Source organism: Erythranthe guttata, chromosome 6 (genome assembly GCF_056151865.1).
Source record: "Erythranthe guttata isolate IM_541 chromosome 6, IM_541, whole genome shotgun sequence".
Lineage (NCBI taxonomy): Eukaryota > Viridiplantae > Streptophyta > Magnoliopsida > Lamiales > Phrymaceae > Erythranthe > Erythranthe guttata.
Window position 1 is genome coordinate 5,603,001 of NC_142538.1, and position 20,547 is coordinate 5,623,547.

The 20,547-nt window shown below is 36.2% G+C and overlaps 3 protein-coding genes and 1 pseudogene across 4 annotated transcripts; 1 reads left to right on the forward strand and 3 right to left on the reverse strand.

Annotated features, from left to right (window-relative positions):
* The first annotated feature begins 7,721 nt into the window (after nt 1–7,721).
* Nucleotides 7,722–9,386, forward strand: GA20OX2 (gibberellin 20 oxidase 2). Its single transcript, XM_013003055.2, has 3 exons — nt 7,722–8,436; nt 8,522–8,843; nt 8,927–9,386. Exons 1-3 carry the CDS (start codon nt 7,880–7,882, stop codon nt 9,224–9,226), a joined length of 1,179 nt encoding a protein of 392 aa, XP_012858509.1. The 5' UTR covers nt 7,722–7,879; the 3' UTR covers nt 9,227–9,386.
* Nucleotides 9,387–9,737: 351 nt separating this feature from the next.
* LOC105977703 (pentatricopeptide repeat-containing protein At5g66520 pseudogene) lies at nt 9,738–11,580 on the reverse strand (annotated as a pseudogene). The gene has a single exon (XR_016031761.1). The product of XR_016031761.1 is annotated as a pentatricopeptide repeat-containing protein At5g66520 pseudogene (transcript).
* A 95-nt stretch (nt 11,581–11,675) lies between these two features.
* LOC105977704 (Peptidase family M48 family protein) lies at nt 11,676–13,999 on the reverse strand. Its single transcript, XM_013003054.2, has 3 exons — nt 12,804–13,999; nt 12,525–12,673; nt 11,676–12,044 (listed from the first exon to the last, which is right to left on the reverse strand). Exons 1-3 carry the CDS (start codon nt 13,701–13,703, stop codon nt 11,795–11,797), a joined length of 1,299 nt encoding a protein of 432 aa, XP_012858508.2. The 5' UTR covers nt 13,704–13,999; the 3' UTR covers nt 11,676–11,794.
* An 898-nt stretch (nt 14,000–14,897) lies between these two features.
* LOC105977661 (DEAD-box ATP-dependent RNA helicase 7) lies at nt 14,898–18,957 on the reverse strand. The gene is made up of 14 exons (XM_013002999.2): nt 18,215–18,957; nt 17,951–18,085; nt 17,710–17,850; nt 17,510–17,621; nt 17,344–17,414; nt 17,075–17,229; nt 16,881–16,992; nt 16,585–16,686; nt 16,412–16,472; nt 16,149–16,317; nt 15,957–16,053; nt 15,770–15,864; nt 15,550–15,683; nt 14,898–15,434 (listed from the first exon to the last, which is right to left on the reverse strand). Exons 1-14 carry the CDS (start codon nt 18,710–18,712, stop codon nt 15,232–15,234), a joined length of 2,085 nt encoding a protein of 694 aa, XP_012858453.2. The 5' UTR covers nt 18,713–18,957; the 3' UTR covers nt 14,898–15,231.
* Between the last annotated feature and the right edge of the window lie 1,590 nt (nt 18,958–20,547).

Below are 20,547 nucleotides of genomic sequence, written 5' to 3' on the forward strand. Positions count from 1 at the left end.
AATATAAGAATCGTATAATTCACAAATCCCAAACACAAGATATTAGGAAACTCATAAGGAGTTGCTACAGTCGTATGTATGTATATATATATATATATATATATATATATATATATATATATATATATGTGTGTGTGTGTGTGTGTGTGTGTGTGTGTGTGTGTGTGTGCGTGTTATATGCCTTTAGCTACATTCGTGTTGAATGATACCTTGTATGAGTTCACTTGAAAAGTGAAACATGTTCACGTGTTTCCTCGTGACCGCTCGTTTTATATTATGTACAAACACCACCACACACAAATGTACCTGAACAAGACACGCACTTAGGAAACTCCAGCTAACACAGAATCAAGAAAAGTCCAAAGGCAATATCAATTTGAGGATTGTGTCTGCTCCCCATATCAATCAAGTCACGAATAAGTAAGATAAGGAGCATTATTTCTTGTAGTGAACAAAAAGGAAGGCAATAGAGCCTCTTTTATTTGTTTCTAAACGCAGACAATAGTGCCTCATTACTAAGTAGAGTGTTTAGTATTATTAAGATATATTGTGTCGACGTTATCTGTCACTTTTTTCATGCGATTCCTTGTATGAGATAAACTCACTTGCCCCCACCTTTTTGTCACTGATGCCACTCCACCACCATGTTAGTTGCCCTCTGTGGACCTTTCTTGCTCCCTCAACTCACCTTTGTCTTTTTATGAAAAAGAGATTTTCGTTATCTTATATTATGTTCCGGGTTTTTTTTTTTCGGGATAAAAATTAATTTTACCACCTTAAGGTTTGATCTAATTTCAGATAACCGCTGTCACGTGTGAGAAAATACGGTTATCCACCTGCAGTTTGTATTTGTAGCTGTCTTACATATACCCCTCTTACGAATTTAGTTTAGTTTCAAGGAATATTCTTTTGAAAATTCCAAATTTGCTCTTGGAGAGGTAACTGTACTTTATATACTTCAATTATAATGATAACAGGATTATTATGTTATTATTATTATTATTATTATTATTATTATTATTATTATTATTATTATTATTATTATTATTATTATTATTATTATTATTATTATTATTATTATTATTATTATTATTATTATTATTATTATTATTATTATTATTATTATTATTATTATTATTATTATTATTATTATTATTATTATTATTATTATTATTATTATTATTATTATTATTATTATTATTATTATTATTATTATTATTATTATTATTATTATTATTATTATTATTATTATTATTATTATTATTATTATTATTATTATTATTATTATTATTATTATTATTATTATTATTATTATTATTATTATTATTATTATTATTATTATTATTATTATTATTATTATTATTTTATTTTATTTTATAAATGTGAGTTTAAAATTATCGAGATGCAAATGAATCGATTGTAAGTCTTAGTTGCTCCGGAAATGACCTGAGTTCGAATCTCTTTGCCAAAACTTTATAGCTCATGCGGTCGAATTTGTATCTCTTGTGTGATTTGCAATTTATTGAATGAGTACAGAGGTATATCCAGTGCACCTATATAGCTAGTTACGAGTTTCTCTATGATATATATACCGAGATCGAGTTCATCCCACAAAGTATGTATGTATATGTGTATGTATGTGTGTGTGTGTGTGCACGTACATACTTAATTTGAGCAGGATTATAGTGGTGGGAACTCCTCCAGTAGAGGTGTTCCTATTTAGGACACTATTACAATTATCAGAAAAAAGTTTTCGAGTGATGGAAATGGATCATGAGTTTTTATTGTGCTTTAGTTTATGTCGGTATATTGATGCTTCGCAACAAAGCATTTTCTATATGTTTACTTCCCAAGATCTTGACATCCAAATAAATCGAGCACAAAGTTTTTATACCACTAGCTTAGTTGATGCTTATTAGTTTAGACTTTAGAGAGATGATGAGTTTTTATACCACTATTGCCACTTGAGATTTGTTTTCTTTTCAATTGTCGTTAGAGGTTGATTTATATACGCACACCATTTAAAAGAGCTATTAACTAGTCTTGATTTTACGAGAAGGTATTTAATCGACAAAATCATCCGTTCGTAACTTTTTATCTTCGCTGTTTTACTTTGTTAACCTGTCACTAATGTTAGGCCATAGTTCTCGGAGCAAATTTGGTATGCATTGAAATTGTAAAGAAAAGTTCATATGAAATATTATTTCTTGCTAAAACGTTAGTTAAAAAAACGAAACGAGTATATGGTAGATCGATCATACATGGTTTTCTTGCAGCTTAGGTCAAATTACACAAAATATTCGCCTATGTAAAGTATAATAATTACCACTCGTCTTGTTGGGCACCCATTTGAACCCGAGGATAAACATAAGAGTATACATAACGCATAATTTGTTACAAAGATTACTTGTGGAAATGGGGTTAGGGGATTACAAATTATATAAGAACAAAATAAACAAAAAAAATGTAAACTAAAGAAACAAACCAACACGGAAGCTATGAACAACTAAACTCCAATGAAATGAGAAGCTCAGTTTTCTGTTACGCCTCAGTTTTCTATGTCACGTTTCTCGTCCAAAAAACTACCAACGGTGTTCAGCAAAAGAACAACACAAAGCACAAATTACCCGGAGCCATAAATCGGAACAAAATCACTCATATCTTGACTCTCTCACACAATATCCACAACCTCAGATAATTTGAACTCTTGTGTTTTCGGCGCTTGGAAGTAGATTTGAAAATTAGGTTAAGATTCGAATTGAATGTGTATTTCTCTCATATTTTGTCTAGGTCGCTCAAAAACTCATTACATATAAATGGATAAAGAAGAATGGTCTCAGAAGGAAAAGGACAATTTAGCTATGTATATTTCTCTCACGTTTTATATCTCTCTTTCTTTATCAGAAACTCAAGTAAAAATAAAATGTACATAATTTACCCTACACTATATTCTCATGAGTCTAGATTATCTTCTCAGGATCATAATCATAACAATATGAGAAAAAAAAAATTTTGCCACGTATTATCGATAACAAGTGATTTGTTTTTGTCGAGTGCGAACAAGACAAAAAAAAAGATAAAACAGTGAAAACCCACCAACCAAAACAGTAAATTTTGATCTGAAAAAAAGAAAAAGAGAAGATTAGGGTTAAATGTTAAATGTTAATGTAATCTAATCCAACAGATTTTGGTGTCGTCTGTTTGTGATTTAAACAGTAATTAAGTTATGTGTGTCGGTATTTTTAAGATATTGGTTTGACACACTTTATCTTTTAAAGTGGAGTTGCTTTACATTATTTAATTATTTTATTTCCAGCCAATGCAAATTAGTCTCAGCTGATATATTATATAATAGTGTCAAACATTATTGTCTTTGCTTTACGAGTTGGTCTCCTTCTATTAATGTATTTGACCCATTCACACGTGCCAATAATTAAGTACTAAACAATATATGGTGTCGATTGTATTTACATTTCTTTAAATAAATAATATTTGCTGAAATTAATGAATCTTTCCATCTTATCACATTCAAAAAAATATTATTATTATTATTTATGTGCTATACCAGGGTGAAAGTTACATTAGGTAAATTTTTACCGTTATTTTATACACACTCATAGGGCTGGGACTCGGTTGGGTCGGTCGATTACCAGCCTAAAAACCGACCCATCCGTTAAACCATTTTTGCTCAAATTTGAAAACCGTTGCCGACCCAACCTTTGGGTCGGTTGATGGTTGGCAACCAAATATTTGGTTCCGGAATGGGTCGGTTGGTGGTTTATACCCGCAACCTAGTTCACTTAATTTTTTTTTCAAGTTTTGGAGTAAAAATATCCACATTCTGCGTAATGCCACAGTGCGATCATCATTTATCAGTTAAAAATAACTAAATAACAATTTAACGAAAAAATATAATTAGAATATTCAGAGTAATTTCAAACATGCACAAGAAATTTTGTAGAGTTTTGTGAGCTTTTTGTTTAAGCTTGGGCATAAAGAAAGTGGAAGATTTAGCTCAATTTTTTTTTCCTTTGTTGATTGTTTTTAAAATTTAAAATACTAATTATTTTGATAATTTCAATAACCACTTAAGAAAATACGGTCTTTATTTTATATTTTTAATAAAATTTTAATAATATAGTTGGATGACCGATAATTATCAGTCAACCAACTTTTGATAATATTAGAAACCACCAACCGACCCATTATAGATGGTTTGGGTGAAATTTTCGACCCGATCCAATGGGTCGGTTAAAAATTGATTATCCGCCTAAAAATATGGTCAGTAATGGGTCGGTTGGTGGATAAAAACCAACCCAATCTCAGTCCTACACATTCATGTAAGTTTGTGCACTTATGAAAGCTAAAAAATTTACTCGAATGTATTTCACCTGGTGTAGCATAGTATAAATCAATCAGCCTCAAACCGTATAGACGTATTCGATGGATGATTTCGGTAAATCCATTAGAGTTTCTTCCATAATTTAAAAAAAAAAATTAATAATTAAGTTTATGTGAAAATAATCAAATATATATTTAAAAACGACAAATTATATTTAGAAATAAATTAGATGAGTCAGCCTTCAAATAGAAATTTGTGATGGTACTACTGAATAGGTGGTGAGTCAGCATTTGAGTTGAGTCCACGTAAGCAAAAGTTCGATGACAGGATTCTGAGAGCAAAGATTGGAAGAATCGTTTGCAATGGATGTTGCATAGGATGATGATACCAACATTATTAATATGCTGCCTAATAATGTCAGTAAGCATAAAAAAATAATTTTGATTTGCTAATTAAATTATTTTAGTGGATATAATTTCATATCAAACAAAAAGTATATTAGCTAGCTAGTTATATATATACTTCGGTTACAATTATATTTTTATTGGTTTTAATTAACATAAATGTATTTTTAAACTTAATGGGGTCTTAAGATATAGGTTCCTAGTGATAAAATGAATTAGAACTAAATGACAAGTCCAATTAAACATTTGCTTCACATCATTTATAAAATTCATTCCAAAAGTGTCCCTCTACTCATAAATTCGAAATTTGCATTAAGTAAAATTCGAACTGCATTTATCATTTTTATTATGCATTTAATATCTTCATTTTCTTCATTTAACATATTTTAATTTATTTTTGCACACTTTATCATCTTTGTTTTTTTTCGTTTTTCACTCAAATTTTTTTAATTATTATAAACAACTTATATGTTTTTCTTATTATTAACATTTTATTGAAAATTACGAAAGAAAAATTATTTTCGTTTTTTTTTTTTTTAATAATACATCAGATTTTAAAAATACAATGGCATACTATGGATTTTAAAAATACAATGGTATACTATGGCATACTATGGTGTTCTATGATGTACTACGATATACTATGGTGTACTATTCTGAACCCTAACGCCAACAACTCTCAGCCGTCGCCAACCCTAGCATCTAGTGCGGCCGCCGCCAAACCCTTGTCGCAGCCGCCGCATCTATACCCACCTACTACCTTTGGGAAACCCTAGATCTGCTATTTTGAACCCAAACCAAGCAAAATCTCTTTAAAAAATAAAAAAATCAGATTCAATTAGTCGAACATATGGTTTCAACGACATAACCACATCCCCCGCACTGCACAACCACTGTCGCCGCCACCTGCCGCCGTCCTCTTCACCACGAGTCCACCCGCCATCGTCGGCCTTCGTTGCTACCGGAGAAAACGAGTAAGAGAAGATGGGAAACCCTAGATCTGCTATTTTGAACCTAAACAATCGAACATAACCACAGCCCTTCGCACCCGCACAACCACAGCCGCGGGCTCTCCACCACGACTCCACCTGCCATCGCCGGCCTTCGTTGCTACTGGAGAAAACAAGGAAGAGATAGATGGTTGAGAGAGAAATAGAAAAAAGAGAGAGAGAGAGAGAGAGAGAGAGAGAGAGAGAGAGAGAGAGAGAGAGAGAGAGAGAGAGAGAGAGAGAGAGAGAGAGAGAGAGATGGGGAGTTAGAGAACGTGGGAGAGAAAGTAAAAATAAAGAGAAATAAATTTGAATTTGAAGAAACGTGAATGTATAAGTTAGATAATTTAAAGTATAAGGGCAATATAGTAATAAATAAAAAATTAGGGTTGTGGCTCATATATTAATTCAAACAAAGGATTTAATTAAATGATTGGATTTAAACTTGTTATTTAGTTCAAATTAAGTTTCCTTTGAGGGGCACCTAGCATATTACCCCTAACTTAATTTATGAAGATACGTCTAAGATTTTATTTCAAATAATAATAATAACTATAAAAATTTACATATGTTCGGAACTAAAATCAGATCGGTTGAAAAAACAGAAAAACACTAATAGTAGAGAAAAAACGAATTGAAAATAAACGTAGATTGAAGTGACAAACATATTTTTACATAACAATAACGTGGTGTCACATTTTTTAAATTGTAATAATATTTTGCTCATTTTTGTACTATAATTCTAGTACTAATAATTTTTTTGAAAGAATTCTAACCCTTTTTAGCATTTCTTAATTTCTTTAGTGCAAGACTGCGGAATAATCTCCAATATCCCAAGTCATTAGTATTTCAAACATTTAATCATATATACATACATAAAATGTGGTTCTATTTTTCCTTTTTTTTTTTTTTAACTTTTTTATAATTCTATAATTCTTTGAAACTTTAAAATTCAGAGTCAAGAAAATCTTATAAGAAATCTTGTGGTGACAGCTTTTACAATAGAGACAAAACCATTGGAAATTGATAGGATGAGTTAAGATTAGATTTGTTTGCTTTACAATGGAAAAAAAAAAAAAAAAAAAATAAATTGTAAGAATAAAAGAAAAGCAGGTTTTGTTTAGCCATATCTGGTAATTGTGTGGTATCTTGTTTTGTTTATATTTCTGATATTATCGACGAGATTGGTAATTATTATCGCAATTTTAAAATTACGCTAACTAGTCGAAATTAAGAGTGTAAACGAGATGCGTTCAAACTCAAAAAATTAAGGTGAATATATAGTTTGACTTTAACTTGCGAGTTCGAATTTTCTCACGATAAGTCGAACTTGAGCTCGTTTTCAGTTGCTTAAAAGCTCATGAGTCGGCATGATATTTTATTTTATATTTTCTTTAAAAATATATAATAAAAATATTAATCATAATGTAAATGTAAAAACTAAGTTTACCTAGCTAGATTATTAAATTATAAATAATAAAATAATAATACTTATAATAAATTAAAAATACTTACAAACTATCATGTGGAACAGAAAATATCATGACCCAAAGACCAAACTCAACACTTGACTATAAAAGGTCAACTTCATCATATTCAAAAATATTATGATGCTTAAATTTGAATCTAATGATACTAGAAGCAATATATTATTTATTATCTTATTTATTATTATGATAATAATAATTCTTATTATTATTATTATTATTATTTATTTTATTTATTAATTCTTGTGATTGTCTCAAGAATTGTACTAACGCCATCCCTACCAAAGGAAACGTCAAAACCCATCGGGAAACGTTTATCCATCAACATTGTAAATGACAAAAAGTGATGGGCCAGTCCCTAAATTCATTAAAGTAGGGGTCCTTATTTGCAATAATACTTCACTTGAACACCTTTCTTGCAAATGCCCCCACCTTGTTGTTTGTGATAGAAACATTAAGAGGGACACTATAAAGATGCCAAGTTTTGTTCCCCAATTTCCCAATCAAACGGCCTTTGGCTTTTCCTTTACCACAACTCTCTAATTTTTTCCTCTCTTCCCTCCATATATATATTTTCCCTAAACCCCCCAACAAAAAATATATTGCATTACGTTCTAAAATTTTTGAAACACCAAAATATCTTTTCTTTTTCATGCAATGACTATAGACATTACGAATATCACGAGCTCGCCCTCCGTGCCGCAACCCACCAAACACGAAAACGACCAAAAACGATCTCCGATTTTCGATGCGAAGTTGTTGCAACACCAATTGGACATACCGTCGCAATTCGTGTGGCCACACCACGAACGGCCGCGTGCGAACCCCCCGGAGCTCCAAGTGCCGCTCATCGACCTTGGTGGGTTCCTCTCCGGGGACCCCACCGCCTCCGCACGAGCATCTATGCTCGTGGGCCAGGCGTGCAGGAAGCACGGTTTCTTTCTAGTGGTCAACCACGGCGTTAGCCCCGATCTCATATCGGACGGCCATCGTTGCATGGACCACTTCTTCGATCAACCGCTCCACGAGAAGCAAAAGGCTTTGAGAAAAGCCGGCGAACACTGCGGCTACGCTAGTAGCTTCACCGGAAGGTTCTCTTCGAAACTTCCGTGGAAGGAGACTCTCTCTTTCCAATACTCGGCACACGAGGCCTCGTCCCACATTGTGGAAGACTATTTCCACAAGACGTTGGGTGACGATTTCGACCACTTAGGGTACGTAAAAACCGCTTGACCACCAATAATTTTAGAATATAGTTCAAAATTCTCAATAATTAATTTGAGTGTTACATAATTGCAGGAAAGTATACCAACAATATTGCGGCGCGATGAACAAACTCTCTCTAGGAATTATGGAACTACTCGGGATGAGCTTAGGAGTGAGGCAAGACCATTTCAAGCAATTTTTCGAAGAAAATGAGTCCATAATGAGGCTCAACTATTACCCACCATGCCGAAAACCGGACCAAACCCTAGGCACGGGCCCACATTGCGATCCCACGTCACTCACTATCCTCCACCAAGATAAAATCAATGGACTCCAAGTCTTTGTGGACGATGAATGGCGATCCATTACCCCGAACTCGGATGCTTTCGTAGTCAACATAGGCGACACTTTCATGGTAACTAATTAATAACATTAAATATAATGTTCAATTAAATTAACGCGACGATAATATTTTGATTATTGAAATTTTTTTTATAGGCGCTTTCGAATGGGAGGTACAAGAGCTGTTTGCACAGGGCGGTGGTGAATAGCGAGAGCAGTAGGAAATCGCTTGCGTTCTTTTTGTGTCCGAAGAAGGACAAAGTTGTGCGGCCGCCGCACGAATTGGTGGATTCCGATAATCCAAGATTGTATCCCGATTTCAGGTGGCCGTCGTTTCTCGAATTTACGCAGAAGCATTATAGGGCCGATATGAACACTCTGCAGGCTTTCGCGAATTACTATATGGATATCCAGCATAAACAACAAGATGGAAACATGATCAGCTCAAATAATTAAACTGATCTTTCTTTTGATTAGTTTAATTAATTAATTATCCCATGATCAATAATCCATTTCATATATGATATAAATTAATGTTGTCTTCATTAATTTGTCAGCAGTCCTTTTGTATTAGTATTACTGGACAATATCGTAATTAATTAATTCTGTGTTTTATCTACTTGTCTATTTAACTTATAGCTTAAAGCAGCTTAAAATTTTAACTTATAGCTTAAAGCAGCTTATTTTAAGAGAAGTAGAAGCAAAAACTGGTATTACAAAATGCTCAAAATCACTTTTCAAAGGCTTTTGCAAACACCACCTCAGTCCTAAAAACATATTCAAACTTCAAAGTGTATGTACTGCAGGATATCTGTCAGATCTGCATGCAGATATTGCATTCTATCGAGAGTTGACTCAGTCAATCGACGAATGAACAAATTCATCCCCCGATAATTGATCGGTTATTTCAGTAGCTAATTTCACCTCATTCGCCACAGGTAATAATAATATAATCACATTGGAGTCATCGAATGCTTTGATAAATTGATTACTAATTTCATCTGAACGGGATAGCATATCCATCGTCGACTTCTTAAGCAACACATCTATATCTAACACACAAAAAAAAAACCCGAGAAAAAAAATTATCCGTCAATTACTCGATGATACCATTACTTATAACCGTTTCTATCTTCATCTCATTACTCAACTCCATCAACACGCTCTCTAAAGCAGCCAACGGCATCATCATCTCAGACGATCCGTTCACCGAGAATTCATAAACAACGCCATCTACTTCAATCATGCTCGAACCAGGAACAGACTTTCTCACACCTTGTTCCTCCATCAAAGCTCTAATCCTCTTCCGATCGTCAAATCTACCACACTTACCGTACAAATCACACAAAACAATATAGAAAGCATGGTTGTTCGGCTCCGAATCAATCAAATACCGCGCCACTTTCTCACCCAATTCAATATTCCCATGCAATTGGCATGCCCCAAGCAACGCACCCCAGACGTAAACATCGGGCCTCACGGGCATGCTTCTAATCAGCTCCTCCGCCTCAGCAAAAAGCCCGGCCCGACCAAGTATATCGATCATGCAGGCATAGTGTTGAGCCTGGGGTTCGATAAAGTGACAGTCTTTCATCTTATAAAAGCACCACCGACCTTTCTGCACGAGGCCCGAGTGAGCGCATGCAGATAACAGCCCCACGAAAGTGACGGCATTAGGCCTCACCTTTGCTTCTTCCATCTCCGTAAAAACCTCAAAAGCCTTGTCGCCATAGCCATGTAGTGCAAGAACTGAAATCATGGCTGTCCATGCCAAGACATCCTTAACCGGCATCCCGTAGAAAACCTCCAAAGCTGTCCCGATGCAGCCGCATTTACCGTACATGTCTACTAAAGCTGTACCAATCACCATATCACATTCCAGACCACTTCTCTCCAAGTAACTGTGCACCCATTTTCCCTGATCGACTGCACCGAGAGAGGCACAAGCAGAGAGCGCGCTCGCCACCGTTACTTTATCCGGGCCCACGGTGTCCCCTTTTTCATCGCCCAAACTTTGCATTTCGTGGAAAATGTCTAAAGCGTCCTTCGCCCTTCCACCTTGGACTAAACCCGTGATCACCGAGTTCCAAGTGATGATGTTTTTCCTCTCTTTCATTTCCCTAAACAACCCCAACGCCGTATCGAGCTCTCCACCTCGTAAACACCCTACAATCATCGAGTTCCAAGAAACCACATCTCTGTGGGGCATTTCATCGAACACCTTCATCGCATCCTCCAAAACTCCACACTCTAAGTACAAACATATCAAAGCGTTCTGCACATAGACATCAACTTCATACCCAAACCCAACCGCATGAGCATGGATGGCCCGACCCATCAACCCATCAAACCGATTCGAACATTCCTTCAGCACAAAAGGGAGCGTTATACAATCAGGCACCAGACCACTACGCAGCATCTCTTTATACAGAAATAACGACTCCCGCGAATTGGGATCCTTTATTTTAGTCGCATTTGCTCTGATCATGGCATTATACACAAAAACACTCGGGTGTGTGATGAATTTGAATATTTTGTCCGCATATGGAAGAGAAGCAGTTGAATCGGAGATTGTGCAGAGGTAGAACACTAAGCGGGAGACGAGAAAAGATCGATCATTTGGGGATAAATTAGGTGTTACAATCACGTGAGAATGAATTTGAGTTAGCTCCCTCAAATTCTTGCAGTTGTGTATCAAGCGTGAAATACAGTTCTTGAGATTCATCCATTGTGATTCAATCATTTATTAGATGCGGGAGAAAAGATTAATTCTGTTGATTGAATTTCCTTTTTATATAGCAGAAAATGAGAAACTAAATTTCTTTCTTATATATATATATATATATATATATATATATATATATATATATATATATATATATATATATATTGCAACGTACAGAAGAAAGCAAAAAAAAACATGTAATAAAAAGTATTTGTGTCACTACCATCATAATCACTTAATTGATGGATTTAAACTGTTGTAATGGAGTGTTTTTTTTTTTTTTTTTTTTTTTGAATGATTTAAAGGAAACCCTCGACGCCTGGACCGGACTGAACCTCGCGGTAAATGTCGAAGGCCTCTTCCATGACTTTAGCCTGAGAGAGGAATTGGGATCTCTTCTTAGCAGATGGATGTGTGGCAAGATAATCTTGAAATACGGAATCTCCCGCCACTTTCCCCAACTTCTCGTAAACCTGTGGGGCCACCCTCGGGTCGTACCCAGCCGAAGCAAGTAGCAGCAGCCCTATGTAATCTGCTTCCATCTCCATCCTATCAATAAATTAAGAACGAACGGGTCAGATTCCAAGAGTGATCGAATAAAGACTCGATTTTTATTCAGCAGAGCAAAGATAACACAGGGAATACGACATCGATCGACATCAACAAAGTAATGTGACGAGAATCTCTAGAGTGAACAAATGTCGAATGACTTAACTACCGATTAATTATGTCAGAATCAAGGAACGTGTTAGCTCCATAGTTACGACTCCCAGCTGAACTTCACACGACAATCAACGTGTATTTGCTACTACTATATATGATTCGAAAACGATATAAAGAAAACAGGAGATACGAGTCATGTGGCCGAAACAAATTATGTCAAACAGATAACAAAGACAGGCTGTTACTAGTTCTAGTGAAAGCAATAGAACCGAGATTTAACACTTTCAACAAGAACCCACCGAGCATAAATTGTCGAAACTCAAACGGCCCGCAACGAAGAATGAAAACAAAAAAGCGAAATTGTACCTCCGAGAAAAAGGAAGCCTCAAAAGGAGATGCGACATTGTGTTGACGACGTCAGGCATGAAAAACTGGTAAAGAATCAACTGCAAGATGGTCAACCATAGGTTCTTCGACACCTGTTCCGCAGAGTGCCTCGCCACAGCATGACCAACCTATCCACCAAAACAATCCAAACATAACATACATATATACATACATACATACATACATCTTCGTTAAACTCAAAACCAAAATCAAGAAACTAAACCGTAATCCCAAATTATTACTACTACTACAGCCCACCTCATGCGCAATGACGGTTGCCACCTCAGCATCCGCTCTGAACCGATCAAGCAGCCCCGTGAAAACAACAATCTTCCCACCAGGCACACAGAATGCATTAATCATGGGATCATCGACGACAATAATCTCCCACTTAAGTCCCTCCAAATGCTTTGTCTGAGATTCCATCCCCTTTTCTCGACCTTTTCGCCTACTCTGCTCAACCCACCGATCGTCGAAAATCTCTTCATCCTTATCCCATTTCCCTTCATCCACACCATCACCCAAAGCCCTAACTCCGTCGTGCTCGCGCCCACGAGCCTCGTTGGGGAAAGGAACGATTTCGGTCGAGTACCGGACATCGCTCCACACTTCCTCTTTCGTCAATCCTCTCTGCAGACCCTCGATTATCTCGTGAGATATCCGTTGAACCCGGATACTTTCCGGGTGGAGCGGGGGCAGGATTTTGCCCTTGTACTGCGCTTTCAACTTCTTGAACTCCGAGTCGCCGAGCTCTCGTTCGAGGGATTGCGATAACAGCACGAAATGGGTTCGTTTCGTGTAGGGCACGGTTTCTAAATTCCCAAAGTAGACCGTGATCACGATTCCGGAACCAACGGCGATGATGGTGAATGTGTTTCTTGGATTGTCGAGCCATTTTTTGTAACCCCTGGGTTTGAAGTGTTGGACTTGGTTTCTGTCGACGTAGTAAAACCTCTTCGCCCCGTCGAGAAAAGGGCTCCTCCGGCGACCGCCGGAGATGTTTGACCGGATTGAATTGGGCCGGAGAGAGAAGGTGTGGAGATCGGTTCTTGAACCGGGTTCTTGAATGGGGGGTTTTCTGGGTGCGGGAATCTTTGAGTTGCGGTAGCATCGGAAAGCATCGGAAATCAATTTTGACGATCTTCTGCACCAACCCATGATTGATGTGTGTAGCGTCAATTGGGATTTGAAGAAGATATATACAAATACGGATTGAAAATCATATCAAGAAACGATTTTTTTTAATTGTGGGGAATGTAGACTGTGGACGAAAATTTGTTCGGGGGTTAAAAATGGAAGAGAAGGAGAATTATGGCTCAAGAAATCGGAAACGAAATCGGAAACGAAAGGGAGAAGCCACTGGAAAGTTCAGAGATTGTCTTGATAATTAGAGAAAGTGAAGCGGTGTTTTGACGGCGCCGTGATCTTTTATTGGATCTACAGTGTTATAATTTGTTCTACTCTATGCAAATATAAATATATATAGGGTAAATTCCAATTTTCACCCTGATACTTTGGTTCGATATCACTTTACCCCCTTCTACTCTCAATTGCATTAATTTGTCCCATGTACTTGAAAATTTGTCATCGCCGTTAGTTTTCACACATTTGACATTAACACCATTTGATCTAAGTCTAAAAATTACTAAAAAGTCACACCTCCCAGTTTAAATATATATTAAAAAAAATAAAAAATAAAAATAATAATAATAATAATAATAATAATAATAATAATAATAATAATAATAATAATAATAATAATAATAATAATAATAATAATAAGAAGAAGAAGAAGAAATTCAAGACAAGAAGAAACATAGTTCACGACATCAGCCACAATTTTTTTTTTATTTTTTTTAATAATTATTTAAACTGGCAGGGGTAGATTTTTTGTAATTTTCAAACTTAGATCAAACGGTGTAAGGTCAAATGTGTGAAAACTAACGGCGATGGCCACATCCAGTGTCAAATTCAGTGGAATCGTGGTTATCAGAAACTTCATTTTTGCACAAAAAAGTACAAATTAGAGAATATTCCATGAAATCTTATTGATTATTTTGAATTTGACTCTCGTAATTAGATCTTAACAGCCACTGGGGTGCTTGTAATTTACCATAAATTTACTATCAACTATCAATTTGTAATTAAAGCATCAAAATTGTATAAATAATTATGGAAGAAACAAAAATATTTGAAACTTTACTATCCAAATATATTTCTAACTTCTGTAGAAATGAGCTCAAATATATTTCTAACTTCTGTAGAACTGAGCACGACACAAAACGTATATTCATCGCCGAAATAATTTACCTCACAAAGTTTAGAAGATAACAGAAAACGGAAGATCAAACGAACAGAAAAACACCAAATTCTTTTAAATCGAGCAAAACATATCAGAAGTTCACATCTCCATTTCGATTATACTACGAATCAGAACAAAATTAGAGAGAGCATTTGAAACCCTCGAAACAATTAAAATTGCAAACGTTGCGCAATAGTCGTAATAAAAACATTGAAAAAACAAAAAAAGGGAGAAAAATAGGACATTTACATCCTCTCATCTCACAACACATAATAACTATAACTTTCTTCAACAACCAAAATTCGTGTATGGGGCCCACTTGAGCATATGTGCTAATTGCTCTATGCATCAATTAGTTTTGTAGTTGCCGGAAAGTGATTTTCTTCACCATCTGTTACCGCCACGACCTCCTCCTCCAAATCTGCCGCCACCGCCGCCTCTTCTATTCTGGGAGAAGCCACCACCGCGACGCCCACCATAACCACCACCACCATTTCCAAATCTCCCCCTTTGTTGCGGCTCTCTTTCTTGCAAACTCGGCAGAGTTTTAACCACTTGTAACTCTACACCAGCAGCATTATTCTTGCCTGCATCCATCCGCAAACAATAAAAATTATCACATCGTAACTAAAAATAAGTATTTTTAAATCATCGGAGAATAAAAATAATAGGCCTGTGAAGCAAAATCAAATATCAACTCACCAGCAAGAAAAATGTCGAGATCGGCAGAAGCAACATCAAATACGGCCCCCTTTCCGTCAGCAGTTAGAGCGAGACCCTTGATTGATTCAACCTTATCCTCTGGTAAAAACCTCCTTAGAACACCGTAGACAAACCTGGCAAAACATTATGGTTAGTAAAATAAATAAAGACGACCAAACAATATAATTATATATATAAAACACGGGTTTGAAGCACGTACGATGGTGAGTACATGGCCCTTCCACATTCAAGGTGTAGAGTAACATGGTTCTCCATTGAAGTGAGAATTGATCGAGTCTTCATCTCAGTGTAACCCTGATTAACATTAACACAAGCAAACCTTCAGTCAACTATGAAATAAAAAATGTTTTTTTAATTACAAAACCGTTCTAGAAGCGAAAACTTACAACAGCCCTGGCTAGTGCTTTAGCAAGTAGGTCAGTTGGGGATAGGTCACAAGTTTTCAATAGCTCTTCAGCAGCAGCTTTAAATACGGGAATGACACTGAAAGGATTCAAGTAAAATAAGAATACTGGTCATATTATATACACACCACTTAATCAACTATTAAACAATAGAAAACGGCACGATAATAATACCTGTCAGAGATCTCGTTAATTTTTTCTGCGGCGTCGGCACCAGCAGCCTTTGCTATATCAGATGGCTGAGGAGCAGATATGTGTTCGAACTTCACACCTGATTCTCTTTCTATCCTAGAGAAGTTTGACTTCCTTGGATCGTAAAGCATTACAGCAATACCACTTTTCCCTGGCGCAAGTAGCAAATCGAACCATTTGTCAATACAGAAACATCGTAACTTTAAATTACAAGAATTATAAATAAATAAAAAACGGAAATTTACCTGCTCTGCCAGTTCTTCCAGACCGATGGATGTATGCCTCTACATCACGAGGTGGTTCACACTGAATCACAACAAAATTATCTTCGTTAGCCATGTTATGGCAGGAGGTAGCCACATAAGCTGAATAAACAAGCAGGATATATGTAGGAGAATAGCCCTTGATCTGAACATACCTGAATAATCAACATGACATCATCGATATCCAATCCTCGTGCTGCTACGTTTGTAGCAACAAGGGTTGTGAATTTGCCCGATCTGAATCCAGAAAGTGTGACCTGAAATCATAAAAGCACGTTGTTCTTAATCTTTTTGTTCTTAATCTTTGAAGGTTCAATACATTCTAACATACACATTCAATCAAATGATCGTGTCTTATGCATGTAGTAAAATAATAGACGAAGTTTATGATAATATTTACCAATACCTTAACAATAACTAATAGAACATAAGTAAACACAAAGATTATTACCTCACGGGTAGCCTGTTGAATGTCTCCGTGCAAAGCACGTGCTCCAGGAAGTACACCAGCAAGTGTAGAAGCACAATCCTTCGTCTCCGTGAAAATAATAGTTCGGCCCCCACTGTATTAGTTACATGGAAATGAGTTAGTAAAATGGTAACATATTTGAAAAGAGAATTGAAAAGCAAGGGTAGAAACAAAACCTGCTATAGCAGCTGATGATATCAGGAATAAGCTGAGTTCTGGCAGATGCAGAGCAAGGAAGAACGATATGCCTTACATTCGTACTGGCCTTCATTTTCTCATTACCAACAAGATCAGCAGTCTTTTTATCCGCTTTTAAAAATTTAGTGGATATCTGACAAAAAAAAAGTCAGGTCATGTTAAGAACATCGTAAAAAAGAAAGTCCGGCAGCAAATTAGAATCGAGTACAGTAAAATCAAGATTCTTCAGAAACAGAAGCAAACAAACCTGCTTAACCCAGCTTGGCAAAGTAGCACTGAAAAGAAGTGTTTGGACTTGGGTAACATCCTGCACCTTGCCTTTAAATTCCAATCATGAAATTAGTATTTAGTACAACCAGCCAATGTAATAAAAGAAAAATAACCGAAAAATATACATTGTCAGTATTTCATACCTAGAATAAGTTCAACATCTTCAACAAAACCCATCCTCAACATTTCATCAGCCTCGTCAAGTACTCGAAACTTCAGTGATCCCAAGTTGAGAGTTCCCCGCTCTAGGTGATCCTGCGCAATAAATAATTTCCGTAAAATCCCCGATAAGAAAATGCCTTGAAATAGTTAATAAAACAAAAGGGATACAACTAAAACAAACCTTAATACGTCCCGGAGTACCAACGACTATATCGACACCTCTTTTCAATGCATTCTGCTGTGGCTGATACGGAGAACCACCGTATAGGCAACATGATGTCAACCCTAACGATGCACCGTAGGATTCAAAATCAGCAAACACCTGTCGTCAGGTATAATATTAACATCGACACAAAAAACGACAGCGAAAACCAAAAACTCAGCGAAATGCAACATTTGTTAGAAAGCCATAAAACGGGTACCTGTGTGGCCAATTCCCTAGTGGGTAAGAGCACAAGAACACTGGGTGCCTTTCCATATCCAGTCTTACGAGCTGCTTTTGCGGGCCCATTCGTCAGTGATTCGAGTATAGGTAACACAAAAGCTAGTGTTTTACCCTGATAAATATATGTGAAAGTAAAACACAAAAAGCATTCAGTATAACCCTAAATTGAATCAATTCAAACAAAACAAAAGGCATATGAAGAAGAAAAAAAACCCAATTAATAAAAAAGAAGAACCCTAACCTGACCAGTACGCGCCCTTCCAACCAAATCCGAACCATCGAGTACCAAATTAAAAGTCATAGCCTGAATCGGGAACAGCGATTCAATACCCTTAGCCTTCAAAGCATCCTTCAGCGGCTTCGAAATCCGGAAATTCGACACAGCGTTGGGATCCTCGATAACTTTTTCCTCGGTAACGTTTTCCTCATCAAGTTTAATCTTTTTTTTCTTCTTACCCGATTTATTCATCGGCTCACCCATCTCGGAGCTGGTGTCGCTCTTCTCCTCCTCGTTATCGCCGCCGCCGCCGCCGCCAATTTCCAAAGCCTTTCGCTTCTTTTCCTTCTTCTTTTTGGGGGTAACGGAATCGTCGGGTTCAGGATCAGAGGCTAGCTTGGATTTTTTGCTAGACTTCTTCTCTTTCTTGATCTTTTTCTCGACGGACAACTCCATATCTGCTGGCTTCATGATTTTGTCGGCGGATTGAATTTCTTCTGCTGCTACCAACAACGAAGGCATATTATGTAGGTTTTTGTGGAGCGCAGAGAAAATCGGCCGGGCAGACTGATTTTCTGTGGCGCAGAGGTGAAAGAGAGTTCGGAAAGGGGTTTAGGGTTTGGCTTTTATAGGGTTTTCGATTTTATAAGGGTTTCGATTTATTTATTATTTGTTTTTTTTAGTTTTTTGTTGAGCCCATCTCTTTTCTTACAGCAGTCTGGCCCAACACAAAATAAAACCACTCTAAAATTAGACACTATTATTTTATTTTATTTTTCTAGAAATAAATAACTGACTATAATTATGTCTAAAGAATTGCAAAACCATTTTCTTTTCAATTTTTAAATTGGATTTGAAAATCAGTCTAAAATTGGAAATTCTCAAACCGAAATTAGCATAATTTATTTTTTCTTAAACATCCACCAATTTGTTTGTTGCTAAATGCTAAAGTTTAAAGGTGAGATTGTTTGTTATGATTTGAGATATTTAAATTCAAATTTAACAATATATGCATACTTTCATTGCATACAAAATTTGCCCCCTTAAATCGATCAAAATATAATAATGGATTCATGTTTTATTGATTATAATTAGGGAAAATTAGTTGAATCTTTTATAACTATCTTGTATAACTAATTGTTTGCCTGAGTATTTTGAATTTGTTAAAAGACCCTCGAGCAACCTAATTAAATAATTAGACTACGAAATTAGTTAGAGAACTTAGACTACAAATGCACATTTTCGACTGAAAATGAGGGCAAAGACTAATACGAAACCCGTATAGCTTGTTACGAGACACAATTATCTTACGCGCAAGCAAGAACGAAACGTCCAAAAGTAAAGATTCAATTGACGGAATTCGAAATATTTATCACATAGCTATAGAGAGCTAGAAACCAATATTATCAAGGTGGAAGTATTGACCCCCTGATTATAACGAATCAGAAAACAATAATATATCGCTAAGAATAATTCACAAGAATCTGTAGGGTATCAAACTGCCCAACTCCATCAACCTACTGTAAAATATATAAGTTCCCCTTGAGCAGTATTGATTACTGCCAATGAGAATATATATATGTATATCGATATAGAAATGTATAAACGAAAGAAAAGAATAAAAGGTATGAATCAATTGAAAGAATAATAGATTGAGATTTTCAGCTCAGTCTTCCAATTTCACACCAAAGATTCACACTTTCAATATACACCACCAGAGTACCTCAAGAAGAACGGATCTTCTCTCTCTCTCACAACCCTCAAAACCCTAGATTACCCAGAAAACCACAAAGGAAGAACAGATCAAGCACTCAAGCTTACCCACTCACCAATAACCCCTTTTTCAGAACTCACGAAGTAGAAAACTGAGGGATTTAGGTCGGATTAGGGTTTTATCTGTGTTTTATCCTTTTCTAGCCTTCATGCCAATATATATAGAGACTGAAGTCAAATAGAGCCGGTGAAGGCTGTACCGGAGAGTCAAAGTCAGCACTGTACCATGCTCTTTGACCTCCAGCCATAACTCAGTCAAGCCAGTACAAGGGAGGAAGAAGACAGAAGCAGGAGCGGCGGAGAAGAAGGGAGAAAGGGCTAGGGTTTCTGAATGAGAGAAGTGAAGAGAGAGAAAGAGGTATTTAAGTGAGACAATGGACGGTCCAGATTCAGCCTAAAATCCAACGGATGGATTTGGCTCAGAAATGGATTGGGCTCACTTATAAATAACTTGGGCTTAACTCAATATGGTGGTGTATAAAAACTGATGGCAATTGGGCTCTATGGCCCAAAACACATTTGGGCCAAAAACCAACAGAATCCACTCACAAAATATCCCGACGATTTATTGAAGGACGAAGAAT